The following is a 13,239-nucleotide window of genomic DNA, read 5'->3' as shown; positions in this document are numbered from 1 at the left end:
TTACCTTAATTTTTAAGTGTGAATAATATTTAATTGTATGTATACCCCACATTTTCTTTATCCATTTGTCTGTCGATGGACATGCAGGTTGTTATCTTGGTTATTGTGAGTAATGCTGTAATAAACACAGGGGTGCAGATATCTCTACAAGATCCTTATTTTAATTCTTTGGAATATATACCCAGGAGTGGGATTGCTGGTAGTTATTTTTAAAAATTTTTGAGGAATTTTCATACTGTTTTCCATAATGGCTGCACCATTTTACACTCCCAAGAACAGTGTACAAGGGTTCCAACTTTTACACACCCTCACCAATACTTTTCATTCTTTTTTAAAATGTCATCCTAACATGTATGAGGTGATATCTCATTGTGGTTTTGATTTGTATTTATCACATTTGGCAACATGCAGGTTATTCACAGGAAAAAGTATGAATCAAAGAGGAGGAAATAGAGATTGTCCATGTAGAACTCTTTTGAGGAGTTTTTCTGTGAAAGCAAACAGAGAAATGGGCACAGCTGACAGATACGGAGGAATGATGGGGTAGAGAGAAGTGTTTAGTTTTTTAAGATGAGTGCTAAGAGCATTTTTATATGCTGCTGAGACTATTCAGCATGAGATATTGATGATGCAGGAGGGGGTAATCAAAACAACGAAATCCTTAAGCATATAGAAAGGACGGGAGTCCACATCAGAGGTGGCAAGACTGACAAAAAGAAAAAAGCCACTTCCTTCACTTTAATAGAATGCAGAGGATGAATTCATTCTATAGGAAGGATTGTACATTTAGTAGTGAGATGTGGAGGAAGTTCCCTATCGCGTAACTTCTTTTTCTAAAGTATAAGGAAAATTGGCAGGGAGCGAGGGAGAGGGAAGGAGGGGTAGAGGGAGGAAAATAGAGGGGGGGGTGTGTGTGGAGATACAAAATAATTACTGTGGAGAGTGAAAAAGTAAGTTTTCTAGAACACTGGAATAGGATGACCAATTTGAGGTTTGTGACCATGAAATTTAAAAAAAGCCTGTTAGTCTGAAAGGCAGTTCTTTGTGGCCAGGAAAGAGGGAAATACTGAAAATTGCTTAGAGAGAGCAAATATACAGTAATTGTTGTAGTTTTTTTTATTTACACTAAATAAGTGTATAGGCATATTATAAGATATGGCTAACAGAAGCTGGAAAATAAAAGGGGATGTTAATGTGAGAGATTGGGGATCTCGATATCTTCATCTTACACACAGTGAGGAGCAAATGTATATTTTTGAAAGTTGAAAATCCTAGAAATAGATGTTTAAAGTACATTACATTATTTAAATTACATCGTTTATCGTGAGAGAACCAAAATACAAGGAGGAAATAGTTCAGATTATCTAAATCTTCATTGATCATAAAACAAGTGAATAAACATCAAATATTGTTAAAACAATTAGTGATAGACATTTTAATTTATAAACATGGAGGCAATCACCAGAAGAAATAAAAACAAAGTTAAAAGTGACTGCCTATGGCGAACTACTGCTTCTCATTACAGGCCCTTCTGTATGATTTGCTTTTTTTCATAGCAAATGTACACATGACTATACTTTAATAAAATTTAAAAACCTATTTAGGTGTGAATGAAGACCTTTAAGTCAGGACCAACCTTTGACAAAACTAGGTAGGTTTTATTAAGGTGACATTTATTTACAGTCTCATTCCATGCCCTCTTCACAGCTCTCTGTATTTTTCTTCTCCCAGTATCAATGCTCTTGGTTCCCTCCCTCTTTCACTAAGGAAAATCACTTCTCCAGAGCTGTCTCCCACTCCTCAATTTTGATCATCACAAAATTAGCCTATTAGGCTATTATTCGCATTATTCTTTTTCTTTTCTTTTTTTAAGATTTTATTGGGGAAGGGGAACAGGACTTTATTGCAGAACAGTGTGTACTTCCAGGACTTTTTCCAAGTCAAGTTTTTTTCCTTTCAATCTTAGTTATGGAGGGCGCAGCTCAGCTCCAGGTCCAGTTGCTGTTAGTTGCAGGATGTGCAGCCCACCATCCCTTGCGGGAGTCGAACTGGCAACCTTATGGTTGAGAGGATGCGCTCCAACCAACTGAGCCAACCAGGAGCTCGGCGGCAGCTCAGCTCAAGGTGCCGTGTTCAATCTTAGTTGCAGGGGGTGCAGCCCACCATCCTTTGCAGGAGTCGAGGAGTCAAACTGACAGCCTTGTGGTTGAGAGCCCATGCTCCAACCAACTAAGCTATCTGGCCACCCGGGAACTGAGCGGTAGCTCATTGACTTCATTCTAGTTGCAGAGGGCGCAGCTCGAACCGACAGCCCCGTTGCCCAGAGCTCGCGCTCTAACCAACTGAGCCACCCGCCCGCCCCAGCACTATTCTTAATATGTCTTGCTCTTACTCCATTGAAAAATTCAGTAATAATCTAATCATTGACATTTCTTTCTTCCTCTTGTTGCCATTCCTGCCAAATGTGTGATCTCATTTAGGGAGATGGGAGAGTTTTATGTGCCTGTTTTTGTTTTGTCTTTTTAATCTCAAACACAGGGCTTAAGATGATCAGACACTTCATTTCATAGTGTATTATCATTATGGTTTAGATAAGCCATAATGTGTGTGATGAATTTATCCCCTTTGATTTTCACCCCCCCACTCTCATTCTTTATCCACCTTGAGAATTTTCTTTTTTAAATAAAGAGTTCAAAGGAATTAATCTATGTTGACAGACTGTCAGGCACTGGGATAGGTTGGAAAAGATTATTTGGGAATGTGGGAGAAAAAGGTCTTCCCAAGGGACTTCAAATTATACCATCTTTACAAGGTTCATTTCATTCTTTTTATATAATGATTCAATAGTCACTATTAACAGGCTGGAATCAAGATGGACCTTAACTAGTTGTTGAGATGTTTTCTTATTACAAGGTCTCCTTAACATGATTTAAACAGGGTTTAGCACAACACCCTAAGCATGTGCATACTTAATAAATATTATTGGGTAATGATAATGATGATGTAAAACTTCTATAGGCTTAAGGAAGGAGTAATGACTTATTCACCACATACCTTACTTGACATTCTTAAAACACACATGAAACTCATAAAATTATTTTGAGTTTTATGCTTAATCAACATATTGGATATAGGATAAACAAACATGGAACCTACAATTTAACTACAAACAACTATTATTTCCAATATTAACTGATTTCCACTATTAACTGATGTCCACCAATAACATTATAAAACCTGCACAACAAAAAACATTACTTCCAAGAAGAGTAGCAGACTGTCTTGTATTTATTTGATAGTTTTTTTCCCTGATAAAAAAACCAGAAACATTATTGGCATTAACACACCCAGAAATTAATAGTTATGCAAACAATGATTTTTCTAGGTATGTAGAGAAAAAAAACTGTGTATCTTTCTGTAGATTTGGTAACATTTTGCAATATATTTTTTAGTTTTCTTCCCAGAAGTATGACATTTCTAACAAGAAGATCATGAAAAATATTGAATTGAAAACCCTTAAAGGCAGGAACCAGTTTTCACTTTCCCCCCCTATATTTTCTTTTGTACTTCTAGAGTCCAGATCTTATCTTCATAGTTTTATAGAACTCATATATTTGTATTTTTCTTGTGTTTGTGCTATTAGGTCTTCAAGATGTTTACATTTTTTTTAACTTATAAAAAATATTCAATTTTGGGAAGTCTCCCCTAGTAGATTTTTAACAACCTGGAGGCAAGATCCTGTTTGATTTCATCCACGTATATTTTTCAGTAGCAAGTTCAGTGTCTTGCTCATAAATATTGCTTAAAGGAATGAATGCAACCTCCTTCTGTAGTAATTTTATACATAACTTCAAAAAGGTTTAGTTAAACATAGAAGTAGCTGCCCTCCAAAAATTTGTTTTCACTTTCACTATTTGTGATGTTAATAGGAATCAGCAGGAACAACTTCCTAGGAAGACAATGAAATATAAAAAGAACAATAAAAAGAATAAAAAGATGGTCTTCTATCTTACACTCACTTAAGACAAAAACACAGAAGCTAACATTTTTACAGTAAAAATATTAGGCATTTTGTGCTGCTGATATTCAATTTTTATATGATAAAAAATATTTTTATAATAGGGGACAGTGTAAGTTTGAATCCTGCCTCTGCCGTTTGTTGTGAGACCTTAGTCAAGCTACCCCACCCACTTTGCCAATTCTTACTGTCTCGGTCAGTAAAATGTAATAGCATCTATCTCTATGAATGGTTTAGTTACATAAAGCCAGTTAAGACTAACTTAAAGCGTCTGGCACTTACCAAGCGCTCAGTATGGCTCCTATCATTATAACAAGTGAAGTTAGTATCTCAGTGACTCAAAGCATAGACGAACACGGATGAGCATGCATAGTCTGAATCTTATTCACAGGTTGGTACCAGGCATTTTAATAGCTGGACCCTAAATATTATTATTTCAAAATATTTATTAATAGAATTGTCCGTATCTAGTCGCACATACTGAGTATTTTCGTATCTTACCGCGTGTAATTAGCCAAGATTAAAGCTAATAATGTAGCGCTCACGTCAGTTTACTCCCGGTTCCACGTTGAGCTCCGAGAAGACACCGCCTCAGGAGGACCACGCGGCCCAACACCGTCTCAGATTCTCTAACGTACAGCGTTTCCAGTGCGTGACAAAAGAGAACATTGCATGTTAAGAGCCCCACATTAAGGCACAAACTCTCAAAATATGATCACACGCCCAAAGAACTAAAGAAACAAAAAAATAAAAGAGGGCAGAGCAAGCAACACCCACAGAACAAACTTGCAAAACCTTCCAAATCCACCCCCCAACGCCAGGATCACGCCCCGCCCCGGGGCAGAGGGCCCAGCGGCCGCCGCAACACGACAGGGGCGGGGCCGCGGCCGTAAAGCAGCGTCCAGAGACCACGTGTGCTCACCGGTAGCTAAGGGCGGCCGGCGGCGGGTCTTCTCGTCCTTGCGGGTCATGGCCGGTCTCTTGAAAGGTCGTGGGGCCAGGCCTCTGGACCTGCTCCGGGGCCTGCCCCGTGTGAGTCTGGCCAACTTAAAGCCGAATCCAGGTTCCAGGAAACCGGTAAATGGTTGGTGGCGGAGCAAGGAAGCGCTGCGGGGCGGGGGCAATGAGAGCGGCCCTTTACTGCGGGTCGTCCTCTGGGACGCCTGTCCCGAAGGGTGTTGGGATGAACGTAGTGTTGCCAAGTCCTTGTTCTCCTGAATTGCACAGAAGAAAATCTTCCCACCTGGTCCTGATTCTTAAGGTTTACACTTAAAAGCATAATTATGTTAATTAGGGAGGGAGAACGCAGAAACTGCAGGGAAGTCGCAGAAACTGCAAAATGATTTTCATTAAATTTTGGATTTAAAATGAAGTGCTTTTCTGATATGTCTTTGTCTTCATGGGAAAAATTTGAATTGATTTGTTACGTTGGATATCTCTTCTGAAAATCACTAAATACAGCTATAAAACGTGTTGACATCTGTAATTTAAAATCAATTTGTTGCTTTCCTGAAGTGACAGGAAGTAAATTAAGAAAAATATTTTCTTTATAAATCAATTTTAAAAATAATGTAGGTAATAATTACATATTTACAAGTGATTACAAAATAAGTTTTCTTGAATATCCTGTGTCATTGTTTGTCGTGTTTGTTTCATTCTAGGATTTTTTTCAGCGCCAGCTTGTCCCAGAATCCTTATCCCCATTTCATCTTGGATCTTTGCCTTTGAAACACAACTTGGACTTTAATTAGAAGAATAAGCTACATTACATCTTTGGAGGCAAAGATACTAATTTAGAGTGTGTGGACATTACAGCAGTTAGAACCATGCTTGGCACTTAGTAGTGTTAGTATTGGTTGGTTGGATGACTGAGTGACATGAAAGAAATATACAGTGAAAAGGCAAAATACAGTTTTTAAAAATGCATCTGTAGATCTAAAACTCTTCTTTGTAGGAAAGACGCCCAAGAGGTCGGAGAAGAGGTAGAAAATGTGGCAGAGGCCATAAAGGAGAACGGCAGAGAGGAACCCGGCCCAGACTGGGCTTTGAGGGAGGCCAGACTCCATTTTACATCCGAATCCCCAAATATGGGTTTAATGAAGGACATAGGTAAGATGCTTTGCTTTTTAAAGTAAAAATCCCCAATTTTCCTGAGCATCACCTAAAAAAAAAATAGCTTCGTAGAAATTTAAGTTCACGTTGAAGCCAATTTGTGCTGTTCCCTGAACCATTTTTGGTAATGAAACTTAGCCTGGATTAGTAGGAAAAAAAGCCCAGACATTGCACTAAGACGCGCAAAATGGAGATAATAATGCCTGCTCTCCTGGTTGTTTAGAGGCTTAGCAATAATATCTAGAAAAATCTGTTCCATTGTAGTCACCCAGTAATTAATGTAAATTTTCCACAAATTTATTATTTGTGTAAAAGAGTGAAATAAATTTTTAGAAAGGCAAATTATCTTTAGTAAAACAAAGGAAGTACTGATTTTATTTCATTACCAAAAATCAAGCTGTGGGAACAGAATCCCAGAGAGCAGTTTCCAGGCTCTCAGCCTCACGTGGAAAGGTGCTGGCTCGGGTAGTAGATGGCCATCAGCTGTGGCTAATTGTCCATCAGCTGTAACCAGTTAGCCAATTAGTCACTGATATAACTGCTGGGACTGTACTGGGTTGGCAGGCAGAAAAGTAGATGGCGGATTGCGGATCGTCTGGATCCTACTTCCTGTGTGTGTCTCTCCTGGCCACCAGTGAGACTAGGGTGCAGGAAGACCTCTTGTTGGGGCACTGGCGGATATTTGCTTCCTGTGTCTCCAGCCTAGCTGCCAGCGAGAATACAGTGGTATGACTCCCCTATCTATGGCTCCGTTGGTGTTCCTTTTTGGCCTCACCATGTCCTGCGTTCTTATGTGGGGAGCGGGAGCCGAGTCCCCGCATGACACCCTGCATGACACAAGCAATATTACATGTTTTTTATACTTAGGAAGGTTCTATTTTGTTAAACCATCTAAATTGATGGAGGAAAACATACGTAATGCAGGGTCTTAGCTCCCGCTTCCCGCAGGGGAACTCAGGATATGGTGAGGCCGAAAAGGAACACCAACGGAGCCACAGGTACGGGGTTCATACCACTATATTCTCGATGGTGGCCAGTCAAGACACAAGAAGCAAACATCCTCCAATACCCCAACAATGGGTCTTCCTGTATCACTGTCTTGCTGGTGGCCTGGCAAGACACAGGAAGTAGGATCCGCGCCATCTGCAATCTGTGCTTGCTAACCGCACTTGCTAGCATAGCCTCGGCAGTTATATACAAAGCAATATTGGCTAATGGCCAACTGGTAACAGCTGATGGCCAACTGGTTACAGCTAATGGCCATCTAATAACCGAGCCAGCACCTTTCCACTTGAGGCCGAGAGCCTGGAAACTGCTCTCTGGGACTCTGTCCCTACAACATAGGACAAAGCGTTGAGTTGATTTGGAGAATTTATAGGAAGCTAAGTTTGACTGAGTTTTTCAACTGTTATATTCTTGTTTTGTAGCTTCAGACGCCAGTATCAGCCTTTAAGTCTTAACAGACTGCAGTATCTTATTGATTTGGGTCGAGTTGATCCTACTCAGCCTATCGACTTAACCCAGCTTGTTAATGGGAGAGGTGTGACCATCCAGCCACTTAAAAGAGATTATGGTGTTCAGCTGGTAGAGGAGGTAAGTCTGGATTAGATTTATTGGAGTTACATAGATGACTATTTAATTTCTATATAATCAACAGTTGCCGTCTTTATTTTATATATCCCTTTTCAGTGTCATAACCATTATGTAGTAGTGATTGTGTTACACTCAATTGTGATTTTAGAAAGCTGGCATTCTCATTGAGGGCCTCTGTTCTCTGGTCCTGGATTGCTCTTCTCTCTGTATCCATTCAGCTTGCTCCCTTGCTTCCTTTGGTTCTCTGTTCAAATGTTACCATATCAGGAAGATCTTTTTCTGACATTCTTTTATAAAGGAGTACTCACACGTCCACCCCACCCTATCCCACCCCCTGCCTTACCCTGCTCAAAGTATTTTTCTTTGAATATATGAACACCTGACATTTATTACCAAGTAATGCATTTATTTTTCATTGTCTTCCTTACTGTTAAATAAGTTTTTTGAGAGCAGGGGCTTTGAGTCATTGCTATGTTTTCAGTATTGGCTCATGATAGTCACTCAGTTAATATGGAGGAAAGGAATAAATCAAATCCAATTCTAATTGTAGTAAAGAAGTTTTCTGTTTATAGAAATTGGCCAGGCATTTCAAAAACAGATAAACTCGTACATTGTTAAATCAACTATTCCTGTTTCTTGTATATGAATAATACAGCTGTGTAAGTAACTTAGTGTCCACTAGAGGGAAGCATGTGTTTATAGAAAAACCTTTTAGATATCTTTGAAAAAGTAAACCTTATGGATAAAAGCTTTCCAAATAAAATGATTTGAAAAGAGAATACCGAATACCTGAGTAAGCCTCAGGAGTCTACTTTGGGTGTATGAGGGAATACACATGTAAATTAACATGGAAAAAAATCCATGACCTCATTAGCTAGTAAACTGCACATCCCAACAGCTGTTAATGCATGTCTATTAAACTAGCAGGAATAATCCTGAAAATTACACCAGAGCAGTGGTTGAGTAAGTACAGTTACACATCATTTACAGCTTTGTAAACTGGTTAACCTTTTCTGGATTTCAGATTTGTAATAAATAGTGGCTATTAAAACTGTTTTGAGCTTTCAACATAAAATTACCAATTTGGTAATATATGTTCTAAAGGAAAAACAAAGAAACCTATCTGATATAAAGACATTTCTAAAAATGCTTTATATAAAACTGAAAATACTGAAACTAACCCCAATGCCCAAGGATAGGGAAATGGTTAAGCAATTATGGAATAGTAATTAAAAATCACAAGTAATATAATGAGGTTATTTTATTGAGTTAAAGGTTCCATTGATTATACAGATGCAGACCAGAATCATGGACAAAAAAATGTGTGTTGGAATAGTGGAATATTTATTGAAATATGTTAAAGTTTATAATTAAGAAAAGGAATCTGATTGGGAGCCGGCTTGTTTCAACCACACCAAAAGAGCAAAAAGTTTCTGGCACCACAAAAAGAATGATGAGGCCACCATGTTTTTATTTTTGTCAGAATATGTTTTGAAATTAGAGTAAAATATATAACATCCTAACTAAAGGGATCAAAACCAGATCTTTAAAGTTCAGTGCTGCACTTTTTAAGTGTTGACCATCTAGGGAAAGGTAGACTTTTTTTTTTTGGTCAGTTTAGGGACTATAAGAAAATCAGCAGTGAATGCAAAGTGAATTTCTGTTGTTGTCTTCTGCCTTTTTCCCTAGAGAGGGCTAACCTCTTCAAAGTTCAGATATTATTGTCAGATCTGTTGTTCTTTTGCCAGTTTCAGCCCATTCATATTATTTAACCATCTCTTGGCCTCTTGTTTACTTACCTTTTTTCCCCAAAAATAAGACCTAGCCAGACCATCAGCTCTAACGCATCTTTTGGAGCAAAACTTAATATAAGACCCAATCTTATTTTAATATAAGACCCAGTATGATATAATATAATATAGTATAATATAATACTGTGTATAATATAATACTGGACATAATATATAATACCAGGTCCTATGTAATATAACATAATATATAATATAACATAATACCTGGTCTTATATAATATAATACATGACCGGGTCTTATACAAGACCCCATCTTATGTAATATAAGATCGGGTCTTATATTAATTTTTGCTCCAAAAGACGCATTAGAGCTGATGGTCCGGCTAGGTCTTATTTTCGGGGAAATACAGTATTGATAAGTTCTTATCTATATCACATGGTATCATGTGGTTAAGAACACAGACACTTGTGACTAGACTCCCTGGGTTAGAATCCTAGCTTTGTGATCTTGGGCAAATTACTTAACTTCTCTGTGCTTCAGTGTCCCCAGCTATGATAATAGTTTAGCAATAATTCTGTCATACAGTTGTTATTATGATTATGCAGTCTACAATTAATGAAGTACTGGGATTGGGGGTTATATTGGTGTCTACAAAATGCATTAAATGAAAATATAGTCATCCCTGCTTATAGGGAATGAAGATTGGTAAAACAAGGTGGTCTGAAAATGTAAAATAATTTGATGTTGTTTGATAGGACCTCTAAGCAGAGGTATTTAGAGGAGGAATGACTTACATTGTAGACACTTTGGCGGAGAAAACACTGTAAAAAGGAAACTTGCCATAATTACTTTACTTTTAGTCAAGGTATCTACTTACAGACGTTTTGACATATTACAGGGTGCTGACACCTTTAAGGCGAAAGTTAATATTGAAGTACAGTTGGCTTCAGAACTAGCCATTGCTGCAATTGAAAAAAATGGTGGTGTTGTTACTACAGCCTTCTATGATCCAAGAAGTCTGGGTAAGCTTGTTCTGTAGTCATTTTCTTCTGTTCCTCTTTGTCTTATCCTGGCTGCCATATGAGGATTTTAAAAGTCCTCATGGTTCTTTGATTTGCAGTTTGGAGATCTTGGTTTTCTGTTTCAGGATTTCCTTCTATTGGTCTGGCTATTGGGGCTCCATCTTCTTTTAATATACTTTAGCCATTATGTCATAAAGAGGTTTTGTTTTCTGTTTTTAAACATAGTACTTAAATATGATGTTACTTATGTTTAAGAAATTCATTATTTTTTAGTAACTCAGGAGTAATTTTGTCAAGTAGCAAACTTTTGAAAATGAAGTGTTTCCGCTTGCTTACTTAAGACAAGACTACTTAATAAAAAAGGTTTTTGGAATTAAGTTCTGATCTTGATAATATTTAAAAAATTAATAATGAAAAGAAAATCATTATTAAAAGATGATCATTATTTACATAGCCAATATTTGCATCTTTCCTTTTTTATTTAAAAATGCGTTTTAGAAATTCTATGCAAACCTGTTCCATTCTTTCTACGGGGACAACCCATTCCAAAACGAATGCTTCCACCTGAAGCCCTGGTCCCATATTACACTGATGCAAAGAACCGTGGTTACCTGGCGGATCCTGCCAAATTTCCTGAAGCAAGACTTGAACTCGCCAAGAAGTATGGTTATATTTTACCTGATATCACTAAAGATGAACTCTTCAAAATGCTTAGTACTCGAAAGGATCCAAGGCAGATTTTCTTTGGTCTTGCTCCTGGATGGGTGGTGAATATGGCAGATAAGAAAATCCTAAAACCTACAGATGAGAATCTCCTCAAGTATTATAGCTCATGAATTCCCTTCCAAGAAAGCAAAGTTGTAAACAAGTACTGGAAAAGGGAATGAAACATATGTATCTCATTGCATTTTCTTAATTTGTAATTGTCTAGATTTTGTTTTTGGATGTTTTCTATGTAATCATCTCCTTTGTAGAAATTTAAAAATTAAAATCTGTAGGAACTGAATCTATAGGTTCTGTCTCAAAGATACAAACTCCCTGGTGGTCTGCCAAAGGAAGATTATAACTTTAAAAATATTTCTAGTCAATTTTTTCATGATCTTTTCATCCGGGTCTTATTGTTGCAAATAAGAGTGAATATGCAAGTGGAATGGGGTTGATTTGTATGCCTGTTCAGTCAAGGTTAGTGCACTTGTTAGGGAGCTGGTGCCCCCTTCTTCAGTAGCCACAAGGAGGCTCTGCTACCCAGTGTTAAGATGGTAAGCCTTCAACTTGAGATGATAAAGATGTGGGATGTGAGTTTAAGGTTTAAGACTGGTTTCTAAGTAGTACGATATTTTCTAAAATTGAAACAAAAATTCCAGGTGAGTTCATTTTCTCAACTCTGATGTGTAGACAATTATTATTAAGCTATTAACATTTTTTTCCCCTGAAGAAAGTGTTCTAATTCTAATATACATTTACTTATTTCATATATTGGAGACATTTGTCTTTCAGTCATTTTAAGTGATGTTGAAAAAATTGTTTAGTGAGTATATAAGCCATAAAAACAATTGGTAATTGTGAAAATTAATGTAAAAAATTCAGCAGTTAGTAAGCTTACTTAGCTTTTCAAAGATCTGTTGTATGTAAACCGTAAGAAGGCTCAATTTATCTTGATGTAATTAAATCTTGAATAATTCATGATAATTTTTCCACAGTAGAAATAAAGTGATTCCAGCTATGTATTTTTTTAAAATAAAAAAATTTAAAAACCTGAATGATGCGATATTTTGTTTTGTTAACTTATTTACCTTATATATATGACCTGAGATTCAATGTATAAAGTAATTTATGTACCAAGAGTATATTTCAATTTTTACTTAGGATTATATAGTTTGGCTTATTGTTAAACCATTTCTTAATACCCAAAACTTATAGGACTCACTACTAGGACCTTCTTCTATGATAGCCACTTATGCATTACAGAAGACAGGACAAATTTTAAAACGTTATTTTTCAGAGACCCCAAGTGACAGAGTTGGGGTATTAAGATTAATTTTGGCTCCATTGATAGGAACCCCAAATTACAGTGGCTTGAGTGAGGTAAGTTTATTTTTTTCTTACAGATGAAGTGCAGATATGAGTTTAGGGCTGAGGCTGGCTATGTTCCACCGAGTCTCAGAGTCCCTGGCTTCTCCCTGGTCAGCTCACCTGTCCTTATAGGGAGATGCACGTCTTCGTAATCTAGTAGGGCTCAACCAGGAGCCAGCTTTTCCTGAGGAAGATTCCTAGATGCTACCACACAAAACTTATGCTTAAATCCCATTGGTCAGAACTTGGATACAGTCCGCTTCTGCATGGGAGCCTGAGGTCTTCACTTGATAGCGTATGTTCTTAGCTTAAACATTCTATTATGATGGGTGAATAACAGAGTGGCTATGTTGGATAAACAGCAGGGAAATAACGTTGGATAAAGAGCGGTGGAATTGACACCTATTTTGGCATTCCTCAAACTTCAACACTGAGATTAATTTACTTACAATAAGCAAACATCAGAAAAAGTACAGAATTCTTTAATTCTATGCTTAACAATTCTGGAATGCTGCATTAATGTTGGTTAATTCATTAGTTTTGGTAAGAAAAATGTTTTTGAAGGAGAGTGACGACAGAGTCCCAGAAACCATCTAAGAAGAGTCATTTTTTTTTTTGTGCCTCCCATTTCTAAACATTTTGACAAGAAAACCATCTTATGCTCCTTAT

At 37.4% G+C, this 13,239-nt stretch overlaps 1 protein-coding gene and 1 long non-coding RNA gene across 2 annotated transcripts; one reads left to right on the top strand and one right to left on the bottom strand.

Annotated features, from left to right (window-relative positions):
* Positions 1–1,852: 1,852 nt before the first annotated feature.
* On the bottom strand, positions 1,853–4,865 carry LOC148757644 (uncharacterized). Its single transcript, XR_016021722.1, has 2 exons — positions 4,520–4,865; positions 1,853–3,949 (listed from the first exon to the last, which is right to left on the bottom strand). It is a non-coding gene; the product is annotated as an uncharacterized LOC148757644 (long non-coding RNA).
* Positions 4,866–4,914: 49 nt separating this feature from the next.
* On the top strand, positions 4,915–12,257 carry MRPL15 (mitochondrial ribosomal protein L15). The gene is made up of 5 exons (XM_019711080.3): positions 4,915–5,095; positions 5,973–6,127; positions 7,558–7,723; positions 10,374–10,497; positions 10,996–12,257. Exons 1-5 carry the CDS (start codon positions 4,988–4,990, stop codon positions 11,331–11,333), a joined length of 891 nt encoding a protein of 296 aa, XP_019566639.1. The 5' UTR covers positions 4,915–4,987; the 3' UTR covers positions 11,334–12,257.
* The last annotated feature ends 982 nt before the right edge of the window (positions 12,258–13,239 follow it).

The sequence above is a fragment of the Rhinolophus sinicus genome, chromosome 7 (assembly GCF_057876585.1).
Source record: "Rhinolophus sinicus isolate RSI-liver-muscle chromosome 7, RSI-T2T, whole genome shotgun sequence".
In the NCBI taxonomy this organism is placed as follows: Eukaryota; Metazoa; Chordata; class Mammalia; order Chiroptera; family Rhinolophidae; genus Rhinolophus; species Rhinolophus sinicus.
Note: the sequence above shows the minus strand (reverse complement) of the source record. Positions and strands in the feature narration are given on the sequence as shown.

Bases quoted from the DNA above. Each gene is read 5' to 3' on its own strand.
- MRPL15 (XM_019711080.3), top strand. From the start codon at position 4,988: ATGGCCGGTCTCTTGAAAGGTCGTGGGGCCAGGCCTCTGGACCTGCTC. The intron at 5,096-5,972 runs GTAAATGGTTGG...TCTTCTTTGTAG, and splicing joins ATCCAGGTTCCAGGAAACCG to GAAAGACGCCCAAGAGGTCG. The intron at 6,128-7,557 runs GTAAGATGCTTT...CTTGTTTTGTAG, and splicing joins GGGTTTAATGAAGGACATAG to CTTCAGACGCCAGTATCAGC.